Source organism: Formica exsecta, unplaced genomic scaffold, assembly GCF_003651465.1.
Source record: "Formica exsecta isolate Colony F162 unplaced genomic scaffold, ASM365146v1 scaffold581, whole genome shotgun sequence".
NCBI lineage: Eukaryota > Metazoa > Arthropoda > Insecta > Hymenoptera > Formicidae > Formica > Formica exsecta.
This window is the reverse complement of record NW_021853075.1, coordinates 125,624-141,099: the sequence shown is the minus strand read 5'-3', so window position 1 is coordinate 141,099 and position 15,476 is coordinate 125,624. Positions and strand designations below refer to the sequence as shown.

The 15,476-nt window shown below is 32.6% G+C and overlaps 1 protein-coding gene across 2 annotated transcripts in view; it reads left to right on the top strand.

Annotated features, from left to right (window-relative positions):
- Window positions 1-15,476, top strand: part of LOC115242231 (ATP-binding cassette sub-family G member 1-like) — a 19,315-nt gene that overhangs the window by 1,473 nt on the left and 2,366 nt on the right. For both annotated transcript variants that reach the window (XM_029818368.1, XM_029818369.1), the window contains exons 2-8: window positions 4,184-4,644; window positions 9,114-9,231; window positions 11,687-11,882; window positions 12,128-12,275; window positions 12,977-13,216; window positions 13,734-13,853; window positions 14,191-14,454. In XM_029818368.1, coding sequence (XP_029674228.1) covers window positions 4,422-4,644; window positions 9,114-9,231; window positions 11,687-11,882; window positions 12,128-12,275; window positions 12,977-13,216; window positions 13,734-13,853; window positions 14,191-14,454 — 1,309 coding nt within the window. In that variant the 5' untranslated portion in view covers window positions 4,184-4,421. The remainder of the gene's footprint in view (window positions 1-4,183; window positions 4,645-9,113; window positions 9,232-11,686; window positions 11,883-12,127; window positions 12,276-12,976; window positions 13,217-13,733; window positions 13,854-14,190; window positions 14,455-15,476) is intronic.

Below are 15,476 nucleotides of genomic sequence, written 5' to 3'. Positions count from 1 at the left end.
ATATATGTGTGTGTGTGTGTGTGTGTACGAGCTTGATACCGAAGTATTTAGACGTTGACATTAAATCGTGCATCGATATAAACCGGTTCCCTCTAAAAAATAAACAAAAAACAGAGACTTCCGCCTTTCGATTTCCAAATTAACTGAATTAATTTGCAAGCCAATGAGTTTGAATGTTATTCGACATTTGCTTTGTATATGAAATGATGAAATTTTTTGAAAATAGGTATAACAAAGAAGTGTTGTACGCGCAAAACATATATGTATGTATTTTCACATGTTCGTTGTATTGAAAAGAAAGAAGAAAAATAATGTGACATTGAAGGAAATATGAAAGATATATTCCTGTAGAAAGAGTGAGAGAAATTCGGTCACCGCAGCAATCGTAAAAATTGATAACGGTTTGTAATAGCGATTTCTGAAAAGAAAAAATTGCAGTCTTTTGGAATTGAATACACGTGAAAAATCATGTCGAGAGCTCTTATTTTGTGAAAGTGGGACGGTCTTTGCTTATTCTCATCTCTTTCTAAACACACACATACACACAACACTCATGGCAATCTCTCTCTCTCCCTTTTATTTACTTTCTTGGTTTCTTCACGTTTTATTTTCGAAATTAAAAAGATTAAGTAACTGTTTTTTTTTTTTTTTTTTTTTTTTTTTAAGACCGTGCAATTTTTCTGTAAAAATTTCCATCAATGTAAACGATGTAAAACAGAGACGTATTTATATTGTCCGCCCGTTTAATTACATCTAGTGTCCTTCACAGTTATCTCTACGATGATAAGAGAGAAGGAGAATGTTTTATAAAGTATATATATATACGAAGAATATTTCTATTTCCTTTTTTCACGGTCACACTCTCTCTTTGAGTATTATATTTTATTATTAATTTTTTAAATATATATTATTTGTATATCTCTCGATACATTGGAGAGTTAAGATTAAGTATTTATCTCAACGCCTTATGATTTTTCAATTAAATTACGGGAGAAATTCACGAATATAATTTTATTAATTATTAATTATTTATAATTTACTCAAGCAAAATGTGCGATGGCGGATGTGGGAAAGATTAAATTATCATTTGCTGCGAGGATATTCAATCTTTTGCGCACGATGATTGTACATATGTACTTCATTTTTTGCGTGTCTCGAATTGCAATATTACGATATAAAATGCATTAATAGCTGATTTCTTGAGACTTTAAGAGTCGAAAGAAATGTAGATAAAAATCATTCGCAAGAAAAAAAACAACAAAAGAAAAATATACAGTTACGCTAGGTCGTGTAGATTTCACGCAATTCATTCAATCAATGAACGGAGAAACTGATTTTTTTCTTGCAGTTTAGAAAGAATTTACGATATCTAATTATCCGTTGCGAGTTCTTCCGCTGTCGATTAAGCTGTCAAAGTCGTAGAGTCATAATACATATAATTGCGTTAAACTGCTTTGGTTTAAAAGCATATTATTTATCCCCCCTTCTTTCAATCTGTCATTATTTCGATAATGCATGATTAATAAAAAGAAAATAAGATAAAAGAATAATAATTTGATTTTGAAAGAGATTGATATATTTATTTATGTTTCAAATATATTGCGTTATTTATAATCCAGGTATTTATAATCTATTATGCATTGATATCGATATAAAAATGTGATTTTATTCATAATAGATGTCAGATATGCGTTCTTATGTGAAAGTTTGAAGTTTATGGGAATATATAATTTAATGCAGATTAATCGTAAAAGTTACGCTACGCGAGATATCTGTCTGCTGATACGCATTCATTACCTTGAAATATACAGAATAATTGCGTGGGAATTGCTGAATCATACATACTAAATGGAAAAGAGCGAACTTTATGTAAGAGTTTAGCTTGTTTCAGAATTGCAGAGATGTAAATGGAAAAAAATGTTTTTTTTTATAAAATACGAGTTTTTATGAAAAAAACAAGCCCTGTTTTTTTCAAAATATTGTTGTTTTTTTTTTAAATATTTGGCATCTTTATATTTTGATTATTGCAAATTGTGTGATTTTTTATTATTTTTGATTTTTTAGATGATAGATTTGAACTAACCACTATTATTTTAAATACCGATCGCATTCTTATTGGCTATATAATTATGTAATTATTATTCTTAATTAGGTAAATTCTTCAAAAACAAATCAAAATTGAACTTGAATGAATCGTTTTTATTATAGATACAAAAACATAATTTATACTTTTTTTAAATGTACTTTAGTTACTATCTGAATATAATAAAAAAAAACTGAAGTTTTTATATTTTAAATTTATTTTTTTCAAAAGTAATTGTAATGAATTAATGAATTTTTTGCGATTAAAATGATACTAAACGCGCCATAATTTTGATAATTTTTAATTAGATGCATAATAAAAATTTTTGTTATGCATCTAACTGAAAATTATTCAAATCGTGTTTGATGTAATTTGCCACAAAAATCATTAATTTATTGAAATCACTTTCGAAAAAAGATAAATCAAAAATATAAGAATTTTAGTAATAATATTAAAATAAATTAAAAGAAAACGCAGTATTAAAAAGTTTAATCTATGAATAAGAAGATAATTCTGTTTACAGTGAATCCTATTCCTTTCACATGCAAACATGAGTATTAGATTGTATTAGATTGTATAATTAGATTGCATAATTATTTAATAAGAGATACATTTACATTTACGTTTTTTGTAAGACTTTACATTTAATCGAGCAAAAATTTGCATAATTTGCATCAGTTTTTAGGACCTTCAGTATAGATTATATGCAATAATTACATGACATATCAAGTACAAGTTTATGACATTATGTATATGCTAATAGTCATTTTTATAGAGAATTATTTTTTTAATTTACCGATTATCAACAATCTCGATGATTTATTTTGCGATGGATATGTTAACTTCTTTTTGCGCTCGTAAAATCGCATAAAGTTTAGCGCATAAAAGAATATAATATTGTAGTTGCAAGGGAATATCAATTATATACGCTGCTTTATCATAAATGTATCAATTTTTTATACATGGCTGGTCTAATAATGAAACCTAATGAGTGATGATTTAATCGCCACAAGCAAGTGGATAAATTTGTGCAGTTTTTACAAAAAGAGAGAGAGAGAGAGAGAGAAATACGATTGTATCTTTGTGACTGTCAAGGATAAATTAAAATAACTCGACTTTTATCGAGAACATACAAAAAATCGAACTATTCAAAAGTTTGATAAATGGGGATAAATATGCGGTCCGTATATACATAAAACACAAATAATTCGATATCTTTTTTCTTATGTACATTTCGACAGGCACATGTCCGCGTCGCAGATTTCTCTCGTGGCGTTTATTGCAATAAAATTGAGAATCGGACTAATAGTCTGAGCGAGCCAATTTTCCGCACGATAAGGCCTTTATCCTTCGACTTTGTATTTGACCGACCTGCCCCGATTATATTCGATCGCTAGCACAACAAATAATAAGCTTTTAATATTTTATGACCAATTAGCATGAAACTTCGAGTACAATATCGTAATGTGACACGATATAAGTTGGGCGTGTAATTTTAAATTGAAAAAAGCCATAACAGAATTGAAAAAATTTCATTTTTACGTCTTTCACACTTACGTGCGGAACGAAAGAAAAGTTCTCTTTTCTTAAACAAAAAAGAAATTATATATAAATGTAGAGAACTTATATATATTATACACATATATATACTTTTATAAAATGTAGATATTTTCAATTATTAATATTCAATTATTAATATTTCTCATATGTGTTAGACACAATAATTAACGAGAGCAAGTTCATTCAATATGTAGATCAAGCAAAATTTTATATGATAACGCAGTAGTTTCGCGCTCGTGTTCCTTGATAACCCCGCATCAGATTTTGCAGTAATCATTATATAATTTTTTTTTAAAAAACTGTGCTTAACATTTTGACAAAATATTCACTTATAATTTTTGACGCGATACATTTTTTTTTATTCACGTATACATATATGTATGTATATATATATATATATCTGTTTATTCGATTTCATCTCTGTGCATATCATTATCCGTTAAGCGACGATTGACCAGATGATCAGCTTATATTTCTATTTTTCATAATTAAATCATGATTATAAATATTTTTCTGACACACGTCTGTTTATTATTTCAGATTGGATAAATTATGCGCGAACAGGAGTAAACGAGCGAACAAATACAACAAATTTTTTCGTAACTGCGGCAAAACGAGAGGATTAAGAAAGTGAAGTGAATCGAGATGCTCTTACGCGTTTAAAGCGAGCCGAATGATATTTTGAGATTGTTGTGACGTGGTTTTTTTTTGCGTACACACTCAACTGACCAGTGGAACTGAAGCAATTCGAATTCATCGCGCATTTTCGCATTCCGTGATGACCTCACCGACGCATTGTTCGCCCTCGCGATCGTCCCTGAGCTGTTGCCAATTTGATCGCATCAGTCAAGATGACGTGCGGGATTCTGCAATTATCGGGAACAACAATTATTTCCTGGAACGGGAGAAACACTGCTTCCCAAAAAGGCCTCAGCTCGACTTGTCATTTCGCGATATACGTTATCGCGTCAGGGAATGGAGTCTATGCAGATTCTCAGCCAGTAAGTATCGAGGAAAAATGATAATGTAACGTATATAATACAGAATGTATAACTCATTAGCTGTTACAAAGCCAAGCTAATGTTTACAATTAAGGATTGACGTCTGCATGACAATCTTTTTCTTTATTAATTTTTATGGTATAACGTATTATATACATTAATATGTATAATAATAATTGAGATGTATATTTTTTCTGACATATTGTGTGTAGAGAATAATTTTAACATGTCATTTTTTTCTAACTTCTGATATTTTTCTATTATACACACACACACACATATATATATACTTTTTTTAAGATTATCATTTGATCCTTAGGTTATCGATGTGCTGTAAAGTTGAAGATTACATGCATTTTGTGTCAATATCAATATACAATCATTAGAAATATATTTCCTGAATATAATTCTTATTCTCACATTTTTTTAACAAATTTTGGAAGAAGAAATCAATATTAAAATAAAATGTGTGCATTAGAGACTTATAAATGCATTTTTTAATTATATTGCAATACGTAAAGTATTATTTCCCAGAACAATCAGAAACACAACACCTAACCGACTTATAAGAGAGATCTTTTTAAATTCATGATAGTTGCACGCAAATGAAAACAGGCAAATTATTTTTGCAGCTTTAAACGTTATAAAAATCACTATGGAAAAAAATAATTAAAAATCGCTTTAATAACGTACGACAGTATTGTAGGATTAAAGTGAGAGACTTTAGGAGAAAGTATTTGTAACACGCCACACGTTGTACGGCAAAGGAAGAAAGTTTTAAACGGAGAAAGTGTCTCGCTACGCGTTTTCAAAATATAACGTACAAAAGTTACATAGTGAAATCGTGGATTAATAGCAATCCTCTTTATAATATCGAGATATGCCATATTAAAACGTCAGTCAAATACACGAGTAATACTATTTAACGATAGCCATCATTTTTAACAATTTTTACAAATTGGAAGATTAAAAAAAAATATTTAGCAAATAGAGAGAGATTTTTACATAATTCAACAATAAATTAAAAAGATTTTCTTTGAAATCGCGATTATATGCAAATAAATGGTTGTACTTAAAGTATTAGATATTAGTAAACTAACTGCAAAAATTAATTTATAGAATGACGTAACTGTCATTTTCCTCTTTATATTATTTACAAATCCATTTGATGGAGAGATAGTGATGATCACATTTTATTATTCAAACACATTTCCATAATGCGATTGCTCGCGGAGATCTGCATGACAGCTATTTGTCAGCAAATACATTAATAACGATTTGGATTCACATTTATATATCTTTTTTGCTACGTTTCATTTCTACACAGGTGCAATAATTAATTACGTATTTACGTAAAAAAATATATTACTGTCATCTGTTCGGTGACCTATTGCGTGCGCTACTGTTAATGATACAATTCAATTCACCATGCTGCGAGGTGCTATTATTTTATCTATTAACAAAACGTTTTTACAATGTCTTTATTATTGCATCCTTGTTCGCAAAATGCTATTATTCTATTATATATTTCTTTAGTTAGCATTTATTAAACTTGCATATGTCCTCCAAGCTCGTAAATAAAATCAATCGGTAATTGCAAAAAAAGCTAATGAAGCAATTATTAGTTCATAGTTGTAATAAGCATTTACTGAATGTCATAAAAAAGATATATATACAATGCATATAATATATGCTATATTAATGTTACATATGCATATAAAAATTTAAAAAAAAGACAGAAAAAATATATGTATACATTTTCAAAATAGGCGAAAGAGAGAGAAACGCGATTCTAGCATACATATGTACTGAATATGTGATTATTTGTTCAACAAATGGTTTTTGTAAGAGATAAAAAATTAAAGGAGATAATTTGCATATATAAAAGATTGCAAAGATTGTGTTTTCAGAGTATATGTATAGTTATGAATGAAACATCAAGCAAAAATTTAAAAAAATCCCGGTTGTATATTATGATATACAGCATTATTATTTGTGTAATAGAGAGAGAGTGCAACGTTATTACTTCAAATAATGTTATTGTTTTGAAAAAAATACCTGTTAGTATCAAGCACTTTTACGCAAGAACGTAAATATAATTATTACGATCCGAGTCGAATAAGAAATCGAATAAAAAAATCTTAATTTTTGTATACAATGTGCATTAAACGTACTCTTGACTTACAGCCGAACTAATAGTACTATTAGGTCGGCTGTAAGTCAAGAGTGATGATACCACATCCGCTATAAAAATTCAATCATTAATCATGGTTCAATAGTTGTGCGTCATAGACAATACTGTGTAGAATAACTATACGGAGTCTTCGATGAACTGTGGAGTCAATTCTATAAAAATTTGTCGGTTTATTAATATTATTAAATAGTATTTGCGCGAGAAAAGATTCATTTTTATCAAAATCTATTATGTTGCTTCGTCAATCATTTTTTCTTTGTTAACTATTATTTTTGTTAAGATTTATGAAAATTATTATATTCACATGTTCATCCTGTGTGTTAATTTTTATGAATAAAGCGAAACAAGAGCGTGAACTTTCATAAATTTGGATGAGCATATTTGTTTTTACAAGTGCGCCATTGTTACGACGAGTCTTGTGCAAACATCAGAAATTTTTATGGCTTTTATTATTGATATGCGTCGTGAGACAACCTGCATGATTTATAAGCGAATAATTCAAGATACAAAGCGAACGCTGCGGGACGAAAATGAAGATTAGTCACGCGACATGTAAGATATCTATCTTATTGTTAAATAGTAGAAAATAAGAACAGGAAAGAGGGTCGAATAAATTTCCTTCCATTTTCCCTCGAGCACGTATTTCAAACTCTCGTCATCACTTTTGTTGTCCGGATAATGGCAGAAGCAGGATAAAGCGATTAGATTTACGACAACTTTGAGTAATTTAAAAAAAAAAAAAAATTTATAAAATTATTTTATTTTATTTTTTTTAATTGAAAGAAAGAAAAAGAGAGAAAAGCTTCGTTCGCGTTTGGCATCCAGTGCGATATCACAACTCTTTATGCTATTATGCGTACGGAAGGCGTTACGTAAAATGCCGGTCGAGGAAAAACATGACTTCGATATGTTCGATGACAATTGTATATATATATAGCGCAAAGAAAATGACATTCGTTATACACGTCTGCTAATACACGTCATCCCGCACTTACGTGGCCGAGCATCGCGCTAGAGCGCTGCGAACTTTATTAAAAGCAAACTCCTTCTGTTATCAATTTATCGCGAAACCAGTTCAAGGTTTTGTTTGCATGAAGCGTGCGCAAGGTTGAAAGAAATAATCGGATCGCGTTCTAGAAATGCTATCCGCTTTCGCGTGGATTTTTCCTATTGTTCGCTTCCCATCGTTCGTCTCTTATCGAAGAACAAATAAGAGATTACGGTCTCTCTCAGTCTTGAGCTTGCTTAGTTTGGTTCTTATTTAATTTGTGATTTATTTTATGAAATATAAGATACGCACAAATATTTTAAAATATCATCGCGAGGAAGGGATAAAAGAAATGAACCTGAGAAAAGGAAAGATGACGAAATAATTTAGCTATATATTTACTTTCGAGATATAAAGGTGCACATGGCACGTCTTATGTGTATCTCGATAAGATTCTTATTAAAGATACTGAGAGAAAATTGTTTTTCGCTGAATGGTAGTAAAGCTTAATGATTGCATTAATATTGATATTTGTGATGCATTATATTACTCGAGATATATTACCGTTAAATATATTGCATATGCATATGTATTAAACTGGGAACAAAAACGGTTCTTTATCATCTATGCAAATTTTAATATTTCGTAAGCATGACACCTTAATGGATCAACTATTGTGCAATCCACGCACGCAGTGAGTGTTGATTTTTAATTTTAAAATATCATAAAAATCGCATATAGATCTATATTGGGAAAACTGAATTGCTTCTCGAACCACTATATTTTTAGCTGCTAGGAATAAAATACTGCGCTTTCATACACACACACACACACACATACACACATATACTCTAACGTAATATTCATATAATCTTGATTTTAATAATCAAGATAATTTTAATTTTAATAATCAAGATAATCTTGATTTTACTATACTCATATCTACGCTCCTCATACGTACCGTAACTTTACGTGAGTAAAGTAATTACGTCGTTTATAGAGTCAAAGACTCCCTTGGATATTCTTGAAACAATTATGTTTGCATAAAAGCAAAAAGAGCGAACGTCAATGCAACGTGTGACACATAAGTCCAAGGCTCGTTGTTACGTTTCGTGCTTACGCATTTATTTATTTTTTTTAAATTTTCGCTTTGCTACTTAGGTCAAACAATAGCTTAAAGAATTACCGCCCCGCGTTGCAGTTGAGCAATTGACAATATGAATCATCGCGTGAAATCCTCATGATGCAATCGAGCGTAATTGCATTCGTAATTGTGCTTTGTTGTAGACGAGAAAGAAATTCTGCACGGCGTCAGCGGTGAATTTAAGGCCGGCGAATTAGTGGGTATCATGGGGCCATCCGGAGCCGGAAAGTCGACGTTACTCAACGTTCTCGCCGGTTTCACGTAAGTATTTGATGAGAATAAATATCATCCTCGACACACATATACACGAGGAGTTTAGAGACTTATCTCTATTTGTATACGCGTACAGCACGAGTACTTTATCGCCTATGCGCCGTATCTTCATGTTTAAAGCTTTCGTCGATTGAAGTTTAAATTTTAATGTCATAACGTGACATATACGCGATAATAAAACTGGATATTTTGATGAACGAAACGGGAAAAACAGGAATTGATTCTAGACAATATGTACATATATTTAGTGTTGAACTTCCAATGCTCTTTTTTTCCATTTTTGACGATGACTTTTTGCTGTCGCCGATCGGGCATCAGAATCAAATCGATTACACTCAAAAAACTGTTTTGCTGATATAGATAGATTTTTAGTCACAACAACAATTCACCGCTATTTTTTGTATCTGCTAGAATTTTGTTTGTAACTTGTAGAATTTATGGCAGCAAATTCTAATAATATCTTTTGAAAAATTTAAATCCCATTGCCAAATATTAATCACCTGCATTGGATAAATATGAATTTCTAACTTTCAAGAACGATTCTTGTGAGAAACGATTTTTCTGTGTACCACAATCAAGCATTATAACAAGTATGATTAGCCTTAACATGGATATAGAGAGCCATAAAAAACTTTCTCTCTAAATTTCACTAACAGTTCAAATATGAATTCTGTCTCTGTCATTTAGATTGATTACATGCAAAACATATGCGATATCACCATTTTTTGTGTGCTAAGGAGCGATTCGTCGAGTTTCACAAGAGCCGTTTGTCGAAGTTTAGTTACGAGATTTAAGAGCGAATGAGCACGAAGATCGATGATAGCTTCCACGTGAAAATGCGATTTTTCCAGCGATCATTTTTCGTGTCACGCGTATTACGTCGTAATCACGTTAAATGCGATGAGATATGTCTATCGCGATTTTTTACGAATTCTGTGACATCATGATACGAACGCATGCGATGCTTTCTGAATAGCTCGCGAGAAATAATTTCCGTCGCAGGAGCAGCACTCGCTGAAATAGACTCCGGGTGTATCGCGGAATGATTAATCGCGACATGCCTCGTTAATTAGCGATATATTTGTCATACGTCCGAGACCTGTATGATAAGTTTGCTTTGGATTATAAATCTCTTTCTTACTCGATTATATTCGTGCGCAGTAATTTTTTTATATTTTTTATACGTCAATATGTAAGTTTCTTTATATTATTATTGATATCTCACATAGCACACATGTTGGTTTCATAATCGTTTCCTAATCGTATGTAGTGGTACCTGTTAAATTTTACAATTTTAAAGAGAGCTTTGCGCCTGTCATAGCGAATATATTATTTCTCTCACTGAGCGGAATTGAATTGATTTAAATAGTGTCTTATAGACATTGACACTCAAGGTTACAATTATACAATCATAAGGAAATAAACGTTTAGGTTGCCGATGATTAATCTTTTGTATCTTACCCGCATCCGTCATTATATTATAAATAATGATAAATATGTACGGAAGAGATCGATTTAAAAATTATTATTTGCTTTGTAAGTTTTTGCGAGTATTACTTATGTTATCGTATATACTTATTCGCACATTTTGCATTAATATACGATAATATATCATGATTACTTCTCAACGTGTTATATATAATAAAAAAGAGAGATGTTTTTTTCTTTAGTTAATTACATTACATTACATGAAATATTCATCATTTTAATATTATCATATGCGAGAAGCTTATGTATATAAGTAAATAAAAGATGATTAAAATTCCAACGAAACTAATTGCGTGAAAATGGCTCCGAAATATCTGATATAAATACACAAATATAAAAAGCAAATAAGAGCCAGATACGAATGTATATCGTAATTAGTCTATTCAATATAAGCATAAATTAAAATAACGATACATTAACGTTTCGATTTATTTTAGGATTACCTTCAGCATATATTAGTGTAATTCATAAACGTATTATAATGATAAAAATAAATCTCCTAGCTTATGGAGATAGAAACGAGTAGCCTCTAAACGGTGATAGTCGGTGTGATGTTCTTGACTCGTATCTTGAAAGTAAAAAGAAATGACAGATAACGGATTTATATATAAAATTACACACGTCAAAATATAGGGAATGATAGATTGATAATTGAAAAATCGACCAATGCCATGGCACTCGCCATGGCACCACCATAAGAAAAAAAATTCTTTCTTCGCGTGTAATTTGATTACGCTGACAGTTACGTAGTAACTTACGTAATTGATTAGCTTCATGCGAATTCATTATCACTGTACATATAAAAGGCGAACCGGCGCGTAGAATATATTTACGGGAAATTTACATTTTTTTCTCTCCTCCCGGTATATACATAAAGATCTCTTTGTATCTTCCGTATTCTTCAATATCCTTCGTTAGAGTGGTATAATTATTCCTGTAATAATTCAATGCGCAGAGTAAAGGGTGTGAGCGGAGAGGTTCTGGTCAATGGGAAGGTTCGGCTACCGTACAGCGAGCGATGGAAGAGGATGTCGTGCTACATACAGCAAGATTCTATTCAACGTACGTGGATCACCGTAGGAGAAGCCATGACTGTGACCGCCCATCTGAAGCTCGGATGCACAATCAGTTCCGCCTACAAACACACTCAGGTTTGTGATATATAACTTGCTTTAATGAGAGATACATATTGTGCTATGCATAAAAAAAAAAAAAAAAAAAAAAAAAAAAAAAAAAAAAAAAAACATGAAAAATCTCATGCGCTTGTTGATTATGAAAAATCTATAACAGGCTTGATAGAAAACGCGTTTTCCGCATACGTTACATTTTTATGAATTAAGCATTGTTCGTTGTTCCCCGTCTAGAAGCCTCAACATTATTTTTTGCTTATGTATAGGTTTTGGAGTTGCTAGAGATGCTGGGATTGACCCATTGCTACGACACGCTATGCGGGAAATTGTCGGGAGGACAAAAGAAGCGACTCGACATCGCCTTGGAGCTCTTGACCAACCCTTCAGTATTATTCCTCGACGAACCAACGACCGGTGAGCAGTAAAACTTTGATACGAAGACAAATAACTCTTGACGATTTTACGACTTTACTGTGTTGTAACATCTTAAATAAATATAATTACAAAAAGCCGAGAAAGAGAGAGAGAGAGAGAGAGAGATATGAGTAGAGAGGATAAGAGATCAAGTCCTAGAAGAGACAAATGAAATAGTAAAAGAGAGTCGGCCTTTCGAAATTATGTTTTACAGTTAATAGACATCGATTGTAATCCAATGTTCATCAAGTATCAATCGCAATTAAAGGTACATCAACTTTGCCAGGAAGAATGCGGCTAACAATAATTATCTACAATATGTACACATGGCAATTTAATATTTTGCAATGACTGCAATATACTCATTTGCATCAGAATGTATAATACAGAAAGGTCGTGCGCGTAATTACGTCGTTCCGTGACAGCCAAGTCATGGAGTGTCTCGCAACGACTTGCCTTGCAATTTGCGATGTGTGTTTCCGATTACCTCATTTCGCATTTCCAGCTTCAATTACGCCGCGCTTGCTTAATAATATCGCGTATGTACGAATTTGTCGAGATTGCATCACTCCAAGACCTTCTACTCTTTATCGTTGTGAGATAAATTTCGTGAAAGAAAGAAAGAAAGAAAGAAAGAAAGAAATGCGTAAACGATTGTCAAATTATTCTATCTTAAACATTCGACAAAAACATTCTTTCAGGTCTGGATGCCGCTTCGTGCAGCCAATGCGTCGCTCTTATGAAACGATTGGCGAGATTGGAGAGGCGTACAGTAATCTGTACGATTCATCAACCGAGCGCCTTGATCCTCGAGATGTTCGATTCCCTGTACATCGTGGCCGGTGGTTACTGTACATATAGAGGCCCGGTTAGTTCTTTGTTACCGCACTTGGCTTCCATTGGCGCCAATTGTCCACCTTATCACAATCCAGCGGATTTCGGTAAGTAGGACAGCCTTGACAAATAATCAGCCGACTGATTGCGCGCGAGAAGCAGCGAGCAAAACCGGAACAAGGTATCTTTCTCTTGCGCGGTTCGCTTTAAGTGCGTATCTATAAAACAAACTTTATCACAAATTGCACGCGATTTTAAAAGTGACTCATCATAAGCATATTGTAATATTGTTTAAAATATTAAATGTAAATTTGCTGAAGGAATTGAATGTTGCCGGCGTTTTCAATGAGAAATATAACGATTGTTTAAAATGTATTAATTTATTCTTATATCGCCCAATCGTGGATTTGCTCTACTATCGAGATAAACTCTTTATTTGATATATTGAAAAAGAATAATTTTTATGTTATTCACGTTATACGCGAATAGGTCGATTATAAATGTAATCGAATATATTGAAATTGCGATTAGCATTCAATAAGCATATGTAATAGTCTATATGTTCATCACTTCTAAGAAACAATGACTCAAAAATCAACCGTTTGAATTTTGAATTCGTTTCAGTTCTCGAGGTGGCGGTCGGCGAATACGGTATTTCGCTCGATAAGCTGGTAGCGGCAGCGGAAACGATACAGGTCAATCAGAAGTCGGTCGCTCTTACTACGGAGCTGCTGTCTGAAGAAAGTAAGCACTCTTTTTAGAAATTTTATCTCCTTCATAAAAGAACCTATTCGAGTGCGCGGCTATTAATATCTTGGATAAAGCGTCCAGTCATTCATAGAATCTGTGCGTGTTTTTTGATGTAAGCTTTTTTATATCTAAAATTCGCGCGCCGAAGAATTTATGCAAATTAATATACAATATATATATGTATATATATTATTAAATTCTTTGTGCCTTTTTAAAATTTATTTCGATATCTCTGAACGCGTACGCGAGGCAATTAATCATAGGACATATGAAAAAAATTTATTGCTCCAAGAAATCGATGCTGATAATCTCTTTTATCCATCATTGCCAGAAAATGCTATCAAGGAACCACCACCGCCCGCCGGTTTCCTAATGCAATGCTATCTTTTGTATAAGAGGCAGTTGTTATGCTTGAAAAGAGACTACACGCTGTTGATGGCGCGATTGTTCTGTCACCTGTTGATCGGCATGATCTTCGGATATCTATACATGGGAAGCGGCTACCGAGCTAACGGTGTTCTAGCAAATTACGTATATATGTACGGATCGTTATTACTCCTCGTCTATACCGGAAAGATGGCCGTCACTTTGGCCTGTAAGTAGCTAATAATTGTATCTAAAGCGATCAATTTGACTCTGCTACAGCTAAGTTGCAACTGAATAACTGGCTGGATCCTCTGTTCAGCGAGAATTAATTTTCTACATTTTCCTCGCGAAATACCAAGTGCGAATCGAAGAATATTAATGATCAAATTTCATACTCTTTTTTTTCCTTCATTTATGATTTACATATTTTATAATTTCATATAATGTCGTGAATCGAATTTGCTCTTTGATCTACTGAATATCTCACGCCGTATACGTACACGCGGTCTTAAAGATTTATGAATTTAACTGGCTATTGAAAATCTCAGCTATTACAATCTACAACTAATCAAACGTAAAGTCTTGCTTGTCTTTCGAAATCCCGCGTTGTTCGACAATAATTACCTTCACCGTTACTGCATCGACCAATGTAACATACGGTGAACGTTCGAGCCTATCGTACGGTCGTTACACCGTCAAGATGTGGGTCAAGGAAACGCGAATATCCCTTCTACGACGATCAAATTTTATAGACAACCGTTAATAATTCAGCGCATCTCTCGTAGCGAATTTTAATCGAAACGGATTTATACCGTTCGAGAATGACGCGATTAATGACGTGAGATAATAATTCCGCCTCTTCCAGATCTATCGCTAATCGGACGCGGCTAATTTATATTGATGATGATAAACGCACGCGCGGACCGCGACACTCTTCTATGTAAATTTAATTTCAATGAATGAATGAATGTGCCTTGTAAAATTATGACGCGCGCGAATATCTTGCAATTCTGCCGGTGCGAAAGTCCATTTATATATTTCCTTCATTTGCATACAGAGAATTATTTCGCGCATAACGATTAGTTTTTATTTAAATCTTTCTACGATCATAGTGCGCACGAGTATGTACACATTTCATTATATTATTCCACACACACACAAACACGCGCGCGCCCACACGCAGCGCGTACGTTGTATAAAATTAGTTTGTTCTCCAGAATCCTTATTTTTTTTTGGGGGGGAGGGGGAGAA